General features: G+C 40.3%; 1 protein-coding gene across 4 annotated transcripts in view; it reads left to right on the top strand.

The window, feature by feature from the left end:
- Window positions 1-22,291, top strand: part of MAGI3 (membrane associated guanylate kinase, WW and PDZ domain containing 3) — a 175,889-nt gene that overhangs the window by 121,809 nt on the left and 31,789 nt on the right. For 3 of the 4 annotated variants that reach the window (XM_056867527.1, XM_056867528.1, XM_056867529.1), the window contains exons 11-15: window positions 1,198-1,244; window positions 5,510-5,663; window positions 14,748-14,839; window positions 17,832-18,024; window positions 21,308-21,496. In XM_056867527.1, the coding sequence (XP_056723505.1) occupies window positions 1,198-1,244; window positions 5,510-5,663; window positions 14,748-14,839; window positions 17,832-18,024; window positions 21,308-21,496 (675 nt within the window). The remainder of the gene's footprint in view (window positions 1-1,197; window positions 1,245-5,509; window positions 5,664-14,747; window positions 14,840-17,831; window positions 18,025-21,307; window positions 21,497-22,291) is intronic. The other variant, XM_056867530.1, reaches the window with a different exon arrangement.

Raw genomic sequence — 22,291 nt, forward strand, 5'->3', positions numbered from 1 at the left:
TGTCCTCGGGGGCCGCATACGGCCCCCGGGCCTGAGGTTCCCCACCCCTGATATAGATGGATACAATTAGCTTTTATTTATCTGACAATTAGCTTCCTTTAACTTTCACATAAGTAAGGAAGGCGCTCTGGCTACCAATTTAAGATAATTCAGCCTAGAAACCAGTATTTAACTTTAATTTCTGTGGGAGACGAGAGAGAGACCATGTAAAAACATGTGTTTCTCCTTGTTAAGTTGTTCTTCAGTATTAAAGCTTTATGTTTTGCAGAACGGTTCCACAAACATGACATTTACTGATTAGTGCAAGATGCAAAAAATTCTGACTATTTCTTCTACGTAATGATAAAAATAGAGATTATTGAAAATCTATGTATATAATTTATATTACTGTACTTAAGACAAGAAAGGTAAAAAAGGTAAAGGTCCCCTGTGCAAGCACCAGGTCATTCTTGACCCATGAGGTGACATCACATCCTGACGTTTACTAGGCAGGCTTTGTTTACAGGGTGGTTTGCCAGTGCCTTCCCCAGTCATCTTCCCTTTAACCCCAGCAAGCTGGGAACTCATTTTACCGACCTCGGAAAGATGGAAGGCTGAGTCAACCTTGAGCCGGCTACCTGAAACCGACTTCCGTTGGGATCGAATTCAGGTCGTGAGCAGAGCTTGGACTGCAGTACTGCAGCTTACCACTCTGCGCCACAAGAAAACTTACCTATTATTAGAACAAATTGAAAGAGTGCCATGCCTTAGCAGATCCACATTTTGTTTTCTCTTAGCAGTTTATCTCTGAAGCTTTCAGGGAGTTGGTATTACCTGTGGCTGAAATGCTGTTAAAATGTCCTCACAGATCTGTATTTTGCAGTCTTCTTGCTACTTCATTGGGCAATCTGACTTTACTGCATCATACATCATTATGATTTCTGTGGCAGTAAGGATTTATGTCATGAGATCCATGAATAACAGGGTTTTTAGAAAGTTAATTTCTGCAACAATATACTATGCCATTGTAATTGATATAGTGGGAATACGGTGTTTCAAGATAACTTGCAGCTGAAAAGAGCTTTTCCTACTCAGAGTTTACATGATAAGACTCTTGTAATATAAAGCCCTAACCCATGAGTTTTAGTGTAGAGAAATAATAAAACTTGAAAATATAGTGTTATAATGGGTTATATTAATATTTATTCTCTATTTTAGGCCCTTCCTCACCTGCTAAATCTTCCAATGTTGCAAGTATTGATAATGTAAGTATTGATGAGGGTTTGAAGGGAAAAGACAAATTATCAGCAGACAAATCAAATGGGTACCTAGGGATTCCTATTGAACTTTTTAATTAATCCCCACCCCAGATTCTCTGAGGGACAAACTTAGCTCGGATTACCACTTATGTATAGAAGGCAGTGAAAAACATATCTGTGACTGACTTCTCAGCAGTTTCTGGAAGGAGATTTTTGTAAACTGTTTTTTTTTTTAAGTCATCTAGTAGTTACAAACCTTTGTTGATTTTGTTTGTACATGGATGAAGAGAGATTGCACTTGTGGGTTATTTTTCTTCAGTTGTTAAAATATATAGTTTAAAACCTCTACTGAATTTGATACAAATATTTGTTCTCCATCTGTTTACCTTATAAGATCTGTTTTGAGAGAATGACTAGGTTCACATATTCCCTCAGTTGCCTTGTGGCTCCTGATTGCTGCTGTTTCTTAAGGTAGACAACAAAGGAAAGGCTGCTGATTTAGTTGTACCAGTGACCTTCCTTCCTTTGTCCTACCTAATCAAGTTTTTTAATGGCTCTTTGTCCTTTTCCCCTTGGAGATGGGAACCTCAAAAGCCACAGCACAAGAGAAGGAAGGAAGATTTTGTGCTAAACAATCAGTCATTTGGGGACAAAGCTTAAAGCAGGTGTATCATTGCCAAAACAAATTTTCTCAGGATTAGTGATGAGTTGAATGATGAAGGTACAAAGAACTTTACTCTTCAGCAGGTAAACACTACTGTGAACCTCTTGCCAGTGTTCCCAGGTACATATATAAAATATTTATCTGCATTCTAGTACAGCTATATATAACCTCAAAAAATCCCTGCCAGCACCGAATAGTTCAACTTACTTTTCCAGCTCACATTTTAGGGAGGGCTGTGGCTCAGTGGTAGAACATCTGTTTGGCCTGCAGGAGGCCCGTGGTTCAATCCCCAGCATCTCCAGTTAACACAATTATGTAGTAGGTGATGTGAAAGACTTCAGTCTAAGATCCTGGAGAGCCATTGCCATTCTGAGTAGAAAATACTGACTTTGATTGACCAATGGTCTGATAAGGCAGCTTCATGTGTACCTTAATGTGTATGTCTCCTCCATGACTAGACCATAGAAGAGTTTGGGGAACAATATATTATCCTTCAGTCCGTTTTTGTTTTTATTTTGGTTAATCCTCATTGTGCTGCTTCCTGCAATCATATTTGTGTTCAAACTATGCAATATTAAAACTAATTACCTTTTCCTCAAATTCATGGCTTTTAATGGAAGTGTTTCTTTTTATGGAGGTTTCAGGAATCAGACATGGAAAACTGTTCCCCTCAAATAGCTTGAGTGGGCAATGAGGGTTCTTCCATAACTATCATGATCAGACTTTGGTAATCGTTGCAACTCCTGGCAAAATACTCATCCAGTGAAAAATCAAAGTGAATTTAGAATTCAAATCCTTCAAGCTGATCAAATGCAGTTGCATCTGCTCAGAAATCACACAGACAAAAAGTATTGAATGGTTACTTTTTGAGAATAGTATTTGATAGAGGGTGTTCCCTTCCATTTAAACTCTCTAAGGCCCACATACATTCCCTTCAAAAGTAAGTAGAAAAATCTTTAAAGGACAAGGAATTTCATAGTGTACGATGAGCAAAAGCTCTGTTGGACCCACCTGTGCAAATAAATTAGTTCATGTTTTAGGAGTTCAAGAACATGAATGTTGTCCTCTATAATTAGAACAAGGCACAGTATACCAAAAACGCAGCATCACTTGATATAAAATTTCCTCGACTCAAGTCACATGAGTTGTTAGACTAATGTAACTTTTTCATATCGCAGGAATCTTTGGGAAACTGCTTTAAAATACATGCACTATTCACTAACCATATATTGAATGCTCAGTGGCATCTACTTTGTGAGCTAATTGAGTTTTGAAAGGGCAAGTTCTTATGTTTATAAACGTACAAGAAGTATCCAGCTGTTAAATCCTCAAGGGATTTTTCCTTGGCCAACCTGAATCTATTAAAATTCTTCTTCAAAAACCTAAGTGCTGTTTATAAAGGCTCATTTCAGGCTTTGTCTCATCGTAGAGCAAACATTTCAGATTCTGCTAGCTATATAAAACATAGACAATCTTAAATCTACTGTAGTATATTTTGCTATCCGTTCTGTCTAAAATTACAAGGATTGTTATTTGTTTCATAGTTTTAGGTTTAAAAGCTTCAGTCACCCACATGAAGTTCCTCGTTCTTGATTTCTATCTGTTGACCTCTGTTGGCTCCCTGGGACATCAGGGAATAATCAAATGCATAATTATAGGATGGGGAAGACTTGTTTGAGCAGTAGTGTGTGTGAAAATGATCTTGGGGTCTTAGTAGACCATACACTGAACATGAGTCAGCAGTGTGATACGGTAGCTAAAAAGGCAAATGCAGTCTTGGGCTGCATCAACAGAAGCATAGTGTCCAGATCACATGAAGTGATGGTATTGCTTTACTCTGCTCTGGTTAGACCTCACCTAGAGTATTGTGTTCAGTTTTGGGCACCACAATTTCAGAAGGATGTAGACAAGCTGGAACGTGTCCAGAGGAGAGCAACAAAGATGGTGAGGGGTCTGGAGACCAAGTCCTATTAGGAAAGGTTGAAGGAGCTGGGTATGTTTAGCCTGAAGAGGAGAAGACTGAGAGGGGACATGATAACCATCTTCAAGTACTTAAAGGGCTGTCATATAGAGGAGGGTGCCGAGTTGTTTTCTGTTGCCCCAGAAGGTCGGACCAGAACCAATGGGTTGAAATTAAATTAAAAGAGTTTCCATCTAGACATTAGGAAGAAATTTCTAACAGTTAGAGCGGTTCCTCTGTGGAACAGACTTCCTCGGGAGGTGATAAGTGCTCCTTCCCTGGAGTTTTTAAAGCAGAGACTAGATGGCCATCTGTCAGCAATGCTGATTCTATGACCTTAGGCAGTTCATGAGAGGGAGGGCATCATGGCCACCTTCTGGGCATGGAATTGTGAAATTCCTGCATTGTGCAGGAGGTTGGACTAGATGACCTTGGTAGTACCTTCCAACTCTATGATTCTTACTTCTTGTGCCTCTTTCTGGCCTCCCTGGAAGCAAAGCTGCCAGCCTTCCACCCATATATACATATGCATTTAATGTAATTTGGCCATCTCTTGAGATTTCTCAGCTCTTATTTTTGGGCACTACTCTCCACCAGCTTGTATAAAATCCCAAATATAGGAAAATGGCAAAAAAAAAAAAAAACATTAGGGAACAAGGCATATTTAAGGGCAAGTTAATGTTTAATCAGAAAACATTTCGTAGTGAGGAACATGTGCTGAGGAATATGTCAACTTTCAGCCTTTGATCACTATTTGGATTAAGTTAACTAATTATCCACTGATATGCATTTTATGACAAATCCAGCAGAAGTCTACGGAAAGATAGTGAGATGGACACTTCTTATACAAAGTAATGTTTTAGGTAATTAGCAGATGGAATCACATGTGATTCTGTCAAAGGCCAGAGCTTGGCAAATGTCCCAATATAAGACCTTTTTGAGTAAGAGGACCCCATTTTAACATTAAAAAATTTCATGGACCCCCACATGATCATTATTGTACTATTAGTATCCATTGATGGGAAACATACATCATGACAAAATGTTACTATCAATTCAGTAATACTTTAAAAATAATTTGTATTTTATTAATCACAGCAGCATCTACATACATTTGAGAAATAGTAATACATATATGTGTGAGACGTATTTATTTGGTCACATTCTCATAGACTTACTACTTTTCGGTTAATTTTGGGTTCAGCTTACAGCGCTGTCCCTGTATGTATAGTCAGCTCTCTACTAGAAAAGATTAACTGCACAAGAAATTCACTGCCGAGCAAACCTAGCTTGCCAGATGGGAGCCGTAAGCACGAGTGGTTCTGAAAAAACATAGGCCTCTAGACTATAGCGGAGAACAGTGCTAAATTCACCTATAGACTAGCATGATATGTGCATCTCTTAAATGCTAATAGTTTCAAAATAATAAAGAACTAGGGAAATTAAATATTTTTTAGCGTTGTTGCTTCACATTTACACAGAAAGTATTTTCAAAATCCTAAAAGTTGTCAAATTGTACAGAAAAGCAAGAGTAATATCCTTTTAAAAACAGTTCACTAAATTGTGCCTTTTGGTCATCTTCCGTTTAAACCTTTAAGTACTATTTTTTTCCAGCTTATTTTACTTGTGTTCTTGAATTTGTTTCAGAAAATGGAGGAAACTTCTGTAGGAAGTCAAGAGGCTATCAATGATGCAGTTCCACAGCCCATGCCCTTTCCACCCGCTGCTGTAAGATCAGCGTCCCCAAAGCTAGACCCTTCAGAAGTCTATCTGAAGTCTAAAACATTATTTGAAGATAAACGTGAGTATATAGACTTGTGTGACGTATTGCAGAGGAGTTGCTTGAAATGCCTTCTGATCTCAAAATACTGCTTTTATTCATGTTCAGTCTTGAAAAGGGATACCAATGGAATAAAAGCATGCCTCCATGTATGTATAGAGTTAGTGTTTCTCATTCCCAAAAGATGTGAAAGGGCAAGCTATATTTGGTAATAGGGCTTCCAGGCTGGAATATGTAGTTCCAGCACCTTTTTATAAACCCCACAAACAATGAACTACTTTTTAAAATTTTGATTTAAATGTTAAAGGAACCAAGTCCCTCAATTCCAAAGTACAAAAAATTAAAAACCTCCAGAAGGGCCCTTGTCACCACATACCCTTGAATAAACCACAGCCATTGTATTTGAATGGAACTTCATTTACTTTGCCTGCCCCAAGTCCATCTTCAGTTCAGGGGCTTTTTTTTTAATGTAATCATTTGAAGAGGGAACTGGGCTTGCTAGCATCTACTGCCAAGTGACCCAAGAAACAAAGAGAGAGAAAGGGAAAACAAAAGAGTGCAGCTCATACAAGGCAATTGAAACAGCAAACTAAGAAAAAGGAATCCAGGCAAGAAAATATTAGCATCAGGAGAGGGGAAAAGTAATGAAGAGCAAGAACTAAAAAAATTAGTAGGAGATGGAGTTCCATGCAGAAAGGATCAAGCATACGCTGCAGCAGTTACTCAAACCAGTTGTATGATTGTAGTGAGCAGTCAGGAACAGGTACCCTTTCTGATGTTCGGTAACTGAATTATGAAGAGTGAAACAAGCCAGCCAGGGGCAGGATACTCCCCACAGCTGATCAGTAAACTTTATTTTTATCTGGCATTCCTCTCTGGATATAGCCTAGTTCAGTGCCTGAGGCATGGATTCTTTAGCTGTTGCCAACAGAAATGTTCAGTTATAGGCTTGAGATCCAAGCTCCAAAGCTAGGCTAACAAACCATTTTCTGGAAGCAAGTTTTTTAGGCAACAATTAGATGGTCACTGAAGTATAAGATACTGACAACAACAAAAACTTTTCTAACGGCAGACAAAGGAACATGCACTCTGGCAAGACCATTTGTCCATCCTAGCTAGTTAGCAAAGCCAATTCAATTGTGAACAGCTCACATATCTGGCAGTTCTCAAAAGGGATAGCTCTGTAACTTGTCTTAATACTGTTCTGTCTGCACTAGTGGCAGCCCCCTTCGACCACTGTAACCCATTACACTTACAGAGCTCACTTTGAAGATTCTGTTCCCCGTGACCAAGGTAAATGCTATAACACTGACACCTAAAAGGTGGGTACTGCAGAAGAGTCTGAATTTTTTACTACAAACGGAACAACGTCTGATCCAGGATAAAATTTCATTTGTACACCCCATTGAACAGATTACCGTGTGGTCATCAAAGGAAGGTTACCTTACCTGTAAATGTCCTGTTCTTCATGGAGATGCAAGGCACACTTTTCAGTGATACCCCTCTCTGTTTTATTTAGAAGTGGGATTAGGCAGGGTTAGTCCTGTCTTCTCACACTTCTTTCTCCGTATTTGCTTCTTATGACAGAGAATACTTGAAGCCCTACCCTGCTAAGTTACTTCTTGGTATGTAAAGGTCCCCTCCTGCCAGTGGAAAACTTTATTGGAGGAGGACCTCATCTGAAACTGGGAGTAGGAACATTACAGTGAGAAGACTGGTCTACATATTCCAGGAAGAATAAGAAATCAACAGATATGGCAAATTCCCTGTGTTAAATTATATACAGCACACTGTATTTTAGTTATTTCTTAACAGTATGTAAGGAAGGTACTGTAAACAGGCTCCCAAAGAGGCATTATACAAATTGCTAGAAGTGTAACTGAAAATGGGTGAAGTACTAGCAAAACAGAGGCAGACTGCAATTAAATGTTGTGAATTGTGCACTACAAAAAACTTGTATCATAGACCAACATGTTTCAAATATAATAATTTACATCATACCAGTCCAGTTTGAAATATTGATGTAGACCCTTCAAATAATTGCAGAAATATCAAACTGCAGCTAGAACTGATAACAGCACCAGCTAAAAGAGTAAAAGACAAAACAGAAGTAACATCAGAAACCACCAAAGACTACATAAAACAGTCTTGGCCTGCTTTCTAAAACTGTGCTGTATCCACTGTGGTAGATCTGACTAAAATGCAAATAAATCAACATTGTCCCTTGGAAACTCATTAGCCAGAAATGAATTTCATATGTGAAATACAGGATAGGCTGTCAGCTCTGACATTGACCTACTTAGTATTGTGTAACTGTCATCAAAATTTTGTTGGCACTTTATTTCCATTCTCCCTCTCAGGAATTTTTTTTTTTTTTTTGCAAACATTGGCTTGATAATAGAACCCTATCATTTTTGCCTTTAAGAAGCATTTAATTAAGGTTTTTAATCTCTTGGTTGCAGATAGTATTGCAAAGATCAAACAACTTTTGGCAATTAAAACTTGTTGAACTGTAAACTGGTAATCACAAGGAGAACCCAAATGCAATGCTCTGAAGTCACAGCACAGTGCAGTCTATAAGTCTTTGTTAGGAAACACTGCAGCAAAGCTGTTTTAACTCCACAAATATTAAACAGTAGTAGAACGGCAGTATGTTTTCTATAGGAATCTCTGGGGTTTACCGCACTTGTATTCCCAGCGATGTATTAAGAGTTTGAAAATGTTATAAAAAATACTTTTCGCACTTTCTATGTATTCCCACCGATGTATTAAGAGTTTGAAAACATAAAAAATACTGTTCGGACTTTGTTTGGCCCCTTTAGCTGTGAAGACGTCTTCCAACCATTTATAAGCCATGGTATCCAAAAACCCTTCTAAAGCGATGTTTTTTATAACATTTTCAAATTCTTAATACGTCACTGGGAATACGAAGTGCGGTAACCCCCTCTGGGTTAATGTTCATAATCATATACTAGATTTATTTAAGTGTGTGTGTGTGTGTGAGTGAGGGTGTGTGTGTGAGTTAGTGAGAGAGAGAGAGAGAGAGAGAGAGAGAGAGAGATATGCTTGATATGTCATACTTGAAATTTCTCCTGTTTGAAGATAGGGGAGACTGTACTTTATCATGCATGAATCTCACAAAGGTTAATTTTTTCCACCAGTAAATGGGTTGGAAAGCTAGCATTTGAACTGTCTTTAACACAGCAACTGGGTGAAGAGAACTAGAAAGAATAGAATTTTAGGCAACATTAATTAGTAAGTAGTGCCATATTATCATTTTGCTATATGACAGTGAAGAAAGCTGATAGGAAGAAAATAGATTCCTTTGAAATGTGGTGTTGGAGGAGAGTGTTACGGATTCCTTGGACTGCCAAAAAAACAAATCAGTGGGTTATAGATCAAATCAAGCCTGAACTGATCCTAGAAGCTAAAATGACTAAACTGAGGCTATCGTATTTTGGTCACGTCATGAGACGACAAGAGTCACTGGAAAAGAAAGTCATGCTAGGAAAAGTTGAGGGCAGCAGGAAAAGAGGAAGACCCAACAAGAGATGGATTGACTCAATAAAGGAAGCCACAGCCTTCAATTTGCAAGATCTGAGCAAGGCTGTCAAAGATAGGACATTTTGGAGGACTTTCATTCATAGGGTCGCCATGAATCGGAAGCGACTTGACGGCACTTAACACACACACATATGAATTGCATTGCTTTTAAGATCATTAAATGATGAAAGAATTATAAATAACATTATCTGAAGCTAGTCATAGCCCAGCCTTGTAGGTAAGTCCACAAGTTATTAGGCCATAAATGTTTATTAGCTTGCTTTGCCACACATACCTTTGTTAACATTTTTTTTTTTAAATGTAAAGCTTTATTGATTTGTCACCTGAAAGCAATTCTAACTTCATCAATGATGAGTTGCTGGTGGCTGTTTTCTAACCTTTATTAGCCTGTCAGTGGAAAAAGCTTATTAGTGGGGAAATGGAAACTAGGAGCTAAAATGTAACTTGCTTCAAATAAGTATTGGTTGTTAACTAAACATAAACTTAGCCATTTATGAACTAGTAAATTTGGCAAGAGTGGCTGAAACTTGAACCAGAAGCTTGCTTTTATAACGGGTACCAGAATCAGCTATCTCTAACCAGAGGCGAACAAACTGCTGCTGTTTAGCCAAAGTTTAATTTAGCTGCACTGTTAAAAATTACTTTCTAACCTTTCGAGATTCTTAAACCCAGTTCTTCTGTGACTTGAGACTTGCTTTAGCTACCTTTGCGCAAAGATTGAAGTGTTTGTAATTTGTAACTGCGGATGTCAGTTCAGTTTCTGTTTAGTCATATCTTACAAGAGCATACTGTATAAAGATGCCCCCCATTGTTTCTGGAGAAGATTAATAGAGGGTCTCAGCCTTGTTCAGAGTCTTCTATCATTCCTTGTAGCCTGGAGAAAGAGAACAATTTAAAGAGGAGAATCTGAGGGTTTCCTGTGTTAAAATAAACTTTTGGTATTCACTTTTGCTCCTCTTGCCATGGGGGCAAGAAAGCTCAGAACCCTAAGGCCTGCTCCCCAGTCACTCCCCAGGTAGAATCCCAGGGGGGAATATCATCTTTACCTTTTAGGCAATATTCAGTTCTCTGGATTAGTTTGCCATTTATCTCCTAGTAGAGTTGATCTTAATTTCTGTAAGGCTGGAACAGAGAGTTTCCCAGTAATCTGTAGCCACTAGAACTAAGCTATAGTTTTGTCAGAAATCAGACTTTTTACTAACAGGAACAGTTGGGACTTGTAATGTTTCTGCAGCTAGGATGGTAACATCCCACATGATTCAATTCCACAAGTTTAACTGTGTTGTTTAAAGTCATAGTCCTCAAACCAGACCTCAGATTTTCACCATCTGTGATAGGCTTACTAGGTCTCGCAGATCCACCAGCAGGAGCTTTTCTTTGGCACGATGCGCCTACGCGCCTGGCACAATGCACGTGCGGTGCAACGCGCCTACATCACTTCCGGTTTTACCCAGAAGCGATGTGGACACTCTGTCATTCTCTGCCGAAACTCTATGGTTTCCGTAGCGTTTCGGCGGAGGCTGGTAGAGCGTCCACGTCACTTCCGGGTAAAACCGAAAGGGACATAGATGTGTCACGCGGGCGCACATGCACACGTTGCCCGCCGGCCGTCAGGGGGTCGGCGGGCAGCCCGGTGGATTGACGGGATTTTACCGGCAACCACCGGGCACATGGCAACCCTAATCTGTGATGAGTAATGCAGTTAGTGATTTTTACTTAGTTCAGTGATCTAGTTACAGTATTTTTCCCAAGAGATGAGAAATAGGTAATAGACTTGAAGCATTCACTTGGGTTGTTGTGCAATAACAATTCTAATCATAACGCTTCCCCCCTTCAGTTTTGTTAAGGTCTCTGTGAATTAAATGCTTGTTAATAAAATACAAGAGAACCTGCAGTGACGTGAAGGGGGATTGGGAATCCAATTTTCTCCTTTGCCAGCAGCTCCAGCTTGCTTTCCTTCCTGATTATTTTTTCCTGCTTGCATCCACTGCCCCACCACCTCCTGCTGACTGCCACTTCCTTATCCTAGCGGCCACCCCTCTGTACCACCACTTTGGGAACCCAAAATGCTGCTCAGAGTTCAAATGTTTGCTTTTTACAGATAAGGTTGGGGCTGGGTTCCCCCTCTGTTATTAATTTCTTTGGAGGATTTATTTGCCCCCTCTCCAGAGAACATGCTCAAAGTTAGTCTTGTTTTTGCGATATCAACCGTGCATCACAGCTGTGGCTGGCCCCGCTGTGCAGATTTGACTATTTGCATGGGAGCCTGCACTTTGTTGGAGGCAGGCATCCACAAATTATGATTTAGGCTTGGTAGCTAACTTTTATTTTTTACTAGACTGCTGCAAATTCCAGGGTCTCCATAATATTTCACTAAGATAATAGCAATAAGATAATTACTAGAATAATCAGACCTTATGCTATTGGTGTTAATAAATGGGAAACAAATTATTTAAATGTAAAACTATCTTCTGTGCTTTCTGTCCTCGATTTGTAGATTTTCAATACATTCTGTATAGTATTTGGGCTTATTAATAAGCACTATATATTTGCTGTTAAAAGGGTCAGTGTAATGTTTAGTTTAATTCCTATCCAAAATAACTTATTGCAATAGTAAAAAGGGTCGATACGTTTTCCAAGAAAACAGGATCTGTGGCACCTTAAAAACATTAGTTGGCGAGAGTTCACTGAATACAGTTTACTTTTTCAGATTTTACAGATCAAAGGGGGGAAGATAGTTTAGTGATAACAGCACATGGCTGATTACCACATTTGGGTGCTGGTGTCTCCAAGTCAAAGGATCTCTGTCCTTGTGCAGCTACCAATCTTTGGATAAGACCCTCAGGACCCCTCCTGTTCAGAGTAGATGATGCTGAGCTGGATGCACTAGGGTCCCCAGTTCCGGGTTGGGAAATACCTTGAGATGTTGGGGTGGAGCCTGAAGAAGGCAGGGTTTGGGGAGGGACTTCAGGGGGTATAATGCCGTAGAGTCCACTTCCCAAAGCAGCCATTTTCTCCAGGTGAACTGATCTCTGTCACCTGGAGATCAGTTGTAATCCCAGGAGATCTCCAGCCGCCACCTGGAAATTGGCAATCCTAGGATGCATCATGTTCTGGTTCATGTTCCAGGCTGAAATTAACCCAATTAAACCCAGTTGGACTTGTTTTTTAGTAAATATGAACATGTTTAGGCTGAAACTACCTGTCCCCCTGGGTTGTTTAAATCAGTAGCGAATTTCAGGGTGTTTAAAAAAAAATAGCTCTATATATTCTTACTTGCTAAACAGAATAAAAGCAGAAGCAAAAATACCACTGTGCTGTGCCTTTTCTTTCCGAGAAGATATCAGAATAGAAAAGGGAACCCAAAGACAGCTGGAGTCCTTTGAGGAGCAGAACAAAGTTTGACTGAAAATGAAAGTAAAATAAACTGCAGGCCAAAAGTTACCATTCTCTTAAAAACATAGTGAAGCAAATTCCTTTGCCTTAAAAGGCAGTCACTAGGAGAAAAAGAATCGTCAACACTGGTGACCTGGCGATTGCTTTTGCGGAGCACTGGCTGGGGAGTATTTATTGGTTAGTATATAGCAAAGTTACACACTCCTGCATCAGAATTCCAAAGGTGCTTTCAGTCTCATAAAGGTTGGGGACCCCAGTCTTAGGGTTGCCAGGTTCATCTTCGCCACCAGCAGGAGGGTTTTGGGGTGGAGCCTGAGGAGGGTGGGGTTTGGGAAGGGGAGGGACTTCAATGCCATAGAGTCCAATTGCCAAAGCGACCATTTTCTCCGGGTGAACTGATCTGTATTAGCTGAAGATCAGTTGTACTAGCAGGAGATCTCCAGCTAGTATGTGGAGGTTGGCAACCCTACCCAGTCTAGATGGAATGTAAAGATAGGACTGAGTCTCTGGTGATACCTGCATGGAGTGTCTTCCAGCACCTGAGGATGCATTTAACCGGCTAACCTTCAATTACCCCACAAAGTACGAACTACTAAAATGTGCCAGTTTGGAAAATTAGCTCAAGTGAACTGATACATATTAAACTCCCAGATTATAAAATTCAGGCATCAGATTCAGGAAATTGTGAATATAAAGCTGAAGAAAGTAGGTGATGAGTGTTGTGTAGTCTAATTTGAAGATGGGCAATATGTATTGACCTTTTTCTTTGAAGAATTCATGATTTTAAATGTTAAGGTTTAGTTAGTCACACATATTCATTGCAATTCATTTTTTTATTGTAGAGGAGATTTCAGTGTAAGGAATGGTAGTAAAGTAAGAGGTCTCTAGCAGTACCATCCTAAGCAGAGTCACATCATTCGAAGTCCAATGTTGTCAGTGGGCCTAGAGGGTTGTAACTCTGCTTAGGATGCCACCGCAAGCCTTGCAAGTAGTTCATATTCACAGAAACAATAAAATGGACCTTTAATCCTTACTAAGTTGAACAAACTCAAATTCTCTGTTGCAGAGGGAAATGTGTGTATCTCATGGCTGGAGTCAGGATACCCCCTAGGTGGGGCTGGAACCCCAGGGTTTCCGTTGGGGCCCCACTGCTTCCACCCCCACCTACACTTGTTCTCCTGCCACTCAAACTGCCAGCTGCCCACGCTGCCCTGCATCGTTGGGGGAAGGGCATTTATGCAGTGGAAGTGTGGGTGGAGGGAGGTATGTTAATGAGGTATAAGGAAAACGGCATGGGTGGTCAGTGGGGAGGGGTGCAAGTGGGGTGTGTGGCGGGGGGGGGGCAGGCTGGATGTGTAACATTTCCAGACATTTTGAAGTCATGGAAACAATTTTTTAAAATATCTTTGGGGGAGGTAGGAATGTACATTTGGGGGGAAGTTGAAATATCTGCAGTACTAAAATGTATTAATTGGCATAATTATGTAATTTGTAAAAGCTTTAGTTTTCTGCAAGCAAATTTATAAATACACTCAGTTCTAAAGTTAGAGAAAGATGCAAACTGCTGCATCTCATGCTATCATAGCACATTTCATTTATTCCAATGGAATGCTCTCCACAATTTCCCAGTTGCCTAATTTTGTTCCAGTGGAGTAATTGAATGCTATACAATTTGAGTGAGTAAACCCATTTCTTAAAAGCATTTCACCCATTCCAAAGAAAAAAAGAATATTTCAGAGTATTTTGTTTTCTGTGTTTCCCCAAACTTCTTTTCCATTGGAAAAAATGAAAAAATGTCATAGGAAAAAAATAGAAAAAAAATTCCATGGCCTTTTCTTTGTTTCTGGGCCTTCACAACTCCAGCCTGCTTTCTTCCAAGGGCCTGCTGTAAAACCTGTACATACAAACAACTGAATATCACAAGTCTTATTTTTCTGTCTCTTTGGATTCAGACCATTCCAGAAATCTGTCAGCATTAACTCACCACAGATGGTGATAATTCACCCTTACTGGTGGTATAGCTTGAACGGGTCTGGCATTTGACTAATATTCATTTTCTGAAGAAGAATTTTAATTTTATATCCTTTGAAATGGTCAAGTATAGCTCCTTGTGTAAACACAGTCCTCCCCGTTTATCTTAATTAGCTCCGAACACAAAGGATTTGGATGTTTTCCTGAGAAAGCAAGAGTCTGGGTTTGGCTTTCGGGTTCTTGGAGGAGATGGACCAGATCAGTCTGTGAGTAAAATAAGCTATTGGTTGCTGCATGTTTGTGCTGTTTTAAGTCTTATGTTTTCTTAATACTATCTTTATATGTGTGTGAGCTAGCCATTTTATATTGCTGTCAGCATCTCAAGTTGCATAGTGTTCATACCATGTAACTAGAAGATTTCATTTTTTCCCATCTTGTTCCTCCTTGCTATTTCCATAGTACAGAGACAGTGCGGGGTGAACCTCCATATTTGCATTCAGGAGACAATTCAAGAGTCTTTTTTTCAAAGGACTTTGTGCTTGTTAATAGTGTTGATCAGGTGGACAGGCGGCAGAAAAATGTTTTAAATAAATAAATGTTGGTTTTGTGGGCTGTGAATTTAGATGTGGACTGCTGTTTTATTGTGGGTGATCTTGATCTGTAGTTTTAATTATTGTGGATAGGTAAGCATACTTTTGCAAATTGCCTTGGGCCAACTGTGTACAAAAAGGCTATTTGTAAATATTTTAAATAATGAATATAACTTTCATTATTTAAAATATTTACACATAACCTTTCTGACTTCATTTCTAGATTTTAGTTTAATTTTGTCTTTAAGCACTGGAGAACATCTTTGCTTAAGCACCATTCTTCATTATTTCTTAAGCTTGTTAAACCCAACAGACTTTACCTCTTAGTAAATGGATCAGATGCTAAGATTTGGATTAATTACTTCATTTACTAAGAGATTGCATCTGATATCCAGGGTCATAAATCTGAAAGCTTGTAAGAGCTTATGTGTGTGCTGTGGGGTTTGTAACTGATTCACCTGCCACTTGTTCCTTGTATTGCATGGCAGATAGCTTTTGTAAGCCCAAGTATCATAAGTAAGTTGTTGAGCAGTGTGGTGGAGGAGTCACTCCACAATAGTCTAGGGCAGTATGGTAGATTATGATACAATTGTGGCTGGAGAGTGCATTCTGTCAGGATACTTAGTGCCCTACCTTTGTGATGCAGATGGGCAAAAATGGTTAGAAAACTTTGAATTTAGCCCAAGTTGTAATAACAGTGGTGGTGGAAAGTGCCGTCAAGTCACAGCTGACTTATGGCAATCTCATAGGGTTTTCGAGGCAGTCAAAGGTGGTTTTGCCATTGCCTGCCTCTGCATCATAACCCTGGACTTCTGTGGTACATCCAGATACTAACCAGAGCTGACCCTGCTTAGCTTCCAAGATCTGAGATGAGATGGGGCTAGCCTGGACCATCCAGGTCAGAACATTAAAAGAGTACTTAGCGTAAAAGGGCATTCTGCCTGAGAGCAAGGGTGACCTTTTATATTTGGCCGTTTCTTGGGCTTTAGGGGATAACATAGGTGGGCCAACATAAGGATGTGTACAAGAACTTCTATAGGTCCAGTTTGATTTTTCATCTGATGTACCCTGTCCAATCTCAAAGGCTGAGCTAAATTTAAACCATAACACACTAGTACAGTGACTGAACCATCTTGCCCAACCCTGTCCTTGGCCACCAAAACCAACTTGAATTAAAAAAAACAAAAACCTTTCATGAGTTTTAAGGGTTCTTAGTTCAGGCATTGTCATGTTTCCAAAAAGAGGGTATTGTATAGCTGAGGAGCAACAAGTGAGAATATCTTCTTGCACATCCTTGCAGTCCTGATGGTACATGACTTTAGCATGAGGGTGATCCAGTTTAATTTTGGAGACTTTGATTTGAACATACGGATGGAGGTAGTGTCTCAGATACACTAGATCTGTGTTGGCAAACCTACGGCACGCGTTCCGGACTTGGCACGCTGAGCCCTCTCTGTGGGCACGCGTGGGTAAGTTAAGCAGCTGTTGTGCCTGCCTTCTCTGGACTCCCCGCCGGGCTTTGAACTGCTCCATGGGACCTGCAGGCAGCGCAGAGCAGTTCAAAGCCCCCCCCCTTCCCTGGACTCCTGCAGGCAGCGTGGAGCAGTTCAAAGCCCCCCCTTCCCTGGACTGCCCACTGCCCAGCTGGGCGGCGGGGGTTTAAACTGCTCCGCGCAGCGTGGAGCAGTTCAAAGCCCCCCCCTTCCCTGAACTCCCCGCTGCCCAGTTTAGGGGCTTTGAACAAACATTAATTGTTCAAAAGCATGCCGAATGCAAACTTTTACCTTTCAATAAAAAAGTTGTTTGTATCATTGAAAGCTCTGTTATTGTGTTTTTCTTTTAAGGCAAAAGATGTTAATGTATGTGTTGTTTTTTCTGAACTAAAACCTCAGTATTCAGGTTAAATTGCCGTGTTGGCACTTTGCGATAAATAAGTGGGTTTTGGGTTGCAGTTTGGGCACTAGGTCTCTAAAAGGTTCACCATCACTGCACTAGATCAATCCATTTACACCCTCATAGGTTGTTACCACACCTTAAATTACAGTTGGAAGGCAATAGGGAACCAGTGTAGGCACTGGTCTGCTAGGACAACATACAATAACCTTCCGATTTAGAAGGTTGACAACTGTGTTTTGTATCAGCTGAATCTTTTTATCACAAGCATCCATAGAGCATATAGTTTTACAATGCTACATACATAAATAGTATTAGAACTGGTTTTTTTATTTCAAGAATTACAGTGTTATTAATGGTATCACACAATCTCTCATATACTCTCAAGTATTCTGGGACATGGGATTTTGGACTGAATTTTCTTTCATATTGGATGTGAGGGCGATCTGGCTGTGACATCTGTCACCCCATTGATCGCCAGGGTTGATTCGGCTGATATGGCTGGCTAGGCGGGTATCCCCTACCTCCCTCACCGCTCCATGTGCGTCCCTCCCGAAGCTGTTGCTTGGTGGAAGAGGACGGCCATCCCAGATAGAAGGAGTGTACCGTTCTTCGGTCAAGGGTATACGATAGCTGCAATCCCCCGCTAGAACCTCCAAACAAGAACAAGGTCCATTTGTAGGAGAACGTAGGGTAGTCAGCTTCTTTCATATTAGACAAATATTCTGAAAGAGATTTGTGTTTCTTGCGCTAAAACTGGTCCGTCTGTCGCTAGATCTACATTGGAGCTATCATCCCACTGGGAGCAGCAGAGAAAGATGGCAGACTGCGTGCTGCTGATGAGCTTGTGTGCATTGATGGCATCACCGTCAAAGGAAAATCACATAAGCAGGTTTTGGACTTAATGACGAGTGCTGCACGAAATGGCCAGGTGCTACTGACTGTCCGCAGAAAGATCTTCTTCGGTGGTACGTGCAGTGTATACAAGTTCAGTCTGCAATCTTGTGCTTGGTATTGCTTCTTGCTATGGGATTGGTTAGTCCAAACTGTTTCTTTCATATCCTTTCAAATGCTGTGCATTCTAGAGGTAGTACCACACATTTCGATATATTGTATTTAAAATAACTGAGCAAAAAAGATCCAATATCACAGTATCCACAAGCAAATTATGTAAGATAGAAGAGTACCAATAAATGCACAGGGCTTAAGAATTAATGTCTGCTTAAAGTTACTAGAGCAATTCCTACCTTTAATAGACTATGTAGTCTCATGTTATCTGTAGATGTAGAAAGAGCAAATATTTATTATTGACTCAAGATATATATACAGTATTTTAAAGATTTTTTTAAAAAAAATCTGTATTCTGAGTTGGTGCTGAGCTGGGGTAGTCTTTCTTTCAGGAACATTACTTCAGTCTGATTACCAGTCAAGGCCATCTTGCAAATAGCATCAGTTAGTTTCCCCTTGGCTCTCAGACCAGCCTTTTCTGGTTAGCAAGCAGCTGGATTTCTGTCAAAGCTTGTAACCAAGGTTTGCAACACAAATATCCATTAGATTCTTCAGGTTTTTCCCCCTCTCTGTTCCCATCATAGCCAGAAGTTTGAGTTGTGTGGACAGGGCCTTAGCTTTGAGGCATTGGAGAGAAGAATGATCCACTGACATGTCCCTCTCCTCCTCGCTGCAGCAGGGGAGATGAGTAGTACTCACCCCAGTAACGGCTGTGATGTCTGCCCGGCACAGTTGCTTGGATTTCTGTCCTCCCCTCACTGACCCTAACCTAGGAAGAAGCTGGCAGCCACTCTACTGCAGCAACCCAGTCTCCTTATTGCTTAGTTGATTCCTGTGATATCTGGTAGCACATAACTCCATTTTGGAAGAGACTGAGGTGGCAAGACTTCCTTGCCGCTGCTCCTAGCCAGGTACCAACACTTCACATCACCTTAAAGTGCTGGGCTTTGTGACACTGAAACTGGCTAAATTGAAGACTCCTTTTCAAAAACAAGGGATCCATAATAAAGAGCAAGAAAACAAAGTCAGTCGAGTCTGCCCCAGTAACTGACACAGGGACAGCCTCTCTGTTTTCTCCTCTCCTCTCTTGACCTAAGCAGTTGATGGGCAGGCACAACTGACTTTGTGTTTTCTTCGCTCCTTGAAATTTGAGCAATTGGAGGTGTCCCAGGCTTCCTTACGTACCTAAATTGGGCTTCTGTGGTAACTGAATTTGCTCAGGACTAAGGCTGAGGGAAGTCAGAGTCTGTTCATATTCTTTAGGTAATCTTCCATGGGTTTAAGCGTTTACACTTCAGCAGTTATCCAATGACTATTCAGTAGCATTTGGAATGTATAAGTCATGGGATACAACTCCACCTGCTGACATTACTGACTTTGCAGGGTGTTGCATCTGGCATAACCTACAGGGGTTCTGTCCATTGGCTTAGTATCAGTCTGGAAATTCATCCTCTGCAGATGCCACATTTGGCAGAAGAGCTCTCTAATGAACTGCAGACACCAGTGGCAGATTTAGATTGTTCAGTGGGATGACGGTCTTTCCTATTCCCATTTTTTGTTCACACTTGGAAGATGACTTGACCTTTATTTGACCTGTAGTAGTGAACCAAAGTGCTGTAGCAACCTGAAAACTAAAACATCTTCATTCCAGTTTAAGCCTTCATAAACTAAAGCCCATTCCCTCTGATTCAATCATACTGTTGATGATAATTTTCTCTGTGTGTTTAAATCTGTTATGGTTGGGTCAGGAGTTATTGCAATCTCCTGCCTGGTTGACCAAAGACTGCTCCACCCCAGTACCACAGCATTTTACAGTAAATCCAAATTTTCATTTCTCTAATTAGAGTGGAAATATGGGGAAAGTATTGCTAATTGCCTTTTTTTCTGGTCACTCCTTGATGATCCAAGATGCAGGAGGATCAATGAAAAGGATCCTTGCAGAGTTGTTAAAAAAAAAACACACCCTATTAAATGTATCTCTTTACTAAACTCCAAATAGGAAGTAGTGTGTAATGGATTAAACATAGATTTCAGAGAGTGGAATATTTAAAGCTCTCACTCCAGCCCCATCAGCTCCTTGCTTTGTGGTTTGACAACACACGTAAATCCCTGTCTAAAGACTACCAGAGCCTGTTGGACAGCTCTGAGGGTGTCCCATTCTCCTCAAACCCCATCTTTTGCTACCTACTGTGGTACACGCCAGCAGTGAGGAAAGAAAAAAGAGAGAGTTGTCTGCTGTAATGTGGGTAGGGGCTTCTTAAATCCAAAATGTGCTAAAGCTGCAAACTAGGCATTATCCTGCAGACACTTGGGATGTATTGTGTTTGTATTATGCCTGGTGATTGTTGTCAGCCTGTCATTGTACAAAGTAGGCAGTCAGATTGAGTGAGTATGTGGGGAGGGCAACCTGAAGACTAGGAAAAGATTAATAAAAGCAATTTCTATCTTTGAACCTCAGCCTGCATTACTATCCTGGATTATTCTGACAGTACATGTTCTTTGTGGTAATCGTGGCATGGTGAGATTCCTTGAGTAAAGAAAAAACTGTTTGAGCTGAATGCATAGAAAGTGTATGCAAAGAAGAGATCATAACTTGAGAGCAGCTGTCTTGTTTACAGGGCCCAGGGACACATGAGACCTCAGTATCAAAGTTTCTGATACAAAGAAGGCAATTCTGAGGGAAAATAGAAAACTGGCTCATAGGAAGGGAGGGAGTCTGTCTTTGCCAAAGAATTTTCCTTGCTCTTATCACCTCTGTTTTTCTAAAGGAAAAGATAACAGAACACTTCTGTGGGAGTAAGCCTCATTGAATATACCTCGGTAGGATTCAGAGTAGACCTTTTTAGGATTGTGCTCATGATCCGCTAATTTTTATGGAAGCTTCTTAGAAAGTAAGGCCTGGAATTTTTATTATTTTTCAAATGAAACTGGACCTAGCTAGAGTAAATTTGGAAGGGGGTTCATTGAGGAATACTACTGACGATTTTCTTTCTGTTGTTTAAATTGTATTTCTTTATATCCTACTTTTTTCCTCAATGGGAACCCAAAGCCATTTATAAGTATTCTCCCCTGTTGGTGTTCCATAACCATTTTGCTTTTATTCTGAAATGTAAGAGTCCTGTTCCATTCTGCTGAAGTCATTCTTCAGATATTTGAAAATACCTCTTTAGCCCCTTGGTTCCAACCAGTTAAGTTTAATTTTGTTAATACATCTTCCTGTACATATTTCTGTGGCATTTTTAGTAGATAAGCAATTGGAAGAAGAGTCTTCATCCCAAGTTCCCATCTCATCCCAGAATGGCTCTCCCCGGACAAATCGAATAGACCTAGCCAGGCAGTTCCCGGAGGCCTACGATGTTGTACTGCAACGGAAGGAGAATGAAGGATTTGGCTTTGTAATCCTTACTTCAAAAAACAAGCCACCACCTGGTGGTAAGTATTAAATAAAGATTGTCTGCCTTGCTTATCCAGGTGGATTGTTTGCTTTCCGTGTCTTTTTACAGTTGTTACCAAAATAATTTAAGTTATTCCTTACCTGACAACTTATATGCTTCTCTTCTCCTGTTTTATTCTTTTGTTGCGTCTTCAGGCTCAAGTGTGGAAGACTACTTCTTTCTTCAAATAATATATTTTCTTATATTTTGTAGCAGTGCCACTAATTAACAGTACTATCATAACACAAGAGTAGCCATGCTAGATCAGATCAGCGGGCCATCTAGCATCCTATTTTACTGTTGCTCCCCCAAGCCCTAAGATGATGACAGAGTTTCCTGCCACTTATTTTCCTCCCCCTCACAGTCTCTCATTGGCTGATGCCGCTTAGTATCTGCCTACTCCCCCTGGGATGCCTGGAGGGTGGGACTGGGGCTGTCCATCAGACCTTGGCTGTCCACTATCAAAACAGTTGATAGTCACTTCATGTTCAATGAGAAGGTATTAGAAAACCAGTTATCATGCTCCAAAGCACTTCCTAATTCGTGTTTTTCCACGTATCAACAGATATGCCTTTCTTTTTGCAAATATTTTGTAGTGAGTCCTACTGTATGTTCCACAGAATGTTGATTTTATTTTTAAAAACGATGTTCGTAACATTTTTAAAAAGGAAATTAAGGAATAGTAGGCGTGTCTGAACTTTTTTATAAGGCCTTGCTAATGCACAAATTATGTTGGTTTTTGGATTCCTTTTGATTATAGATTCTGCCACCACTGCATTTGTCAATCCTAGTT

This window comes from Euleptes europaea, chromosome 2 (genome assembly GCF_029931775.1).
Source record: "Euleptes europaea isolate rEulEur1 chromosome 2, rEulEur1.hap1, whole genome shotgun sequence".
Classification (NCBI taxonomy): Eukaryota; Metazoa; Chordata; class Lepidosauria; order Squamata; family Sphaerodactylidae; genus Euleptes; species Euleptes europaea.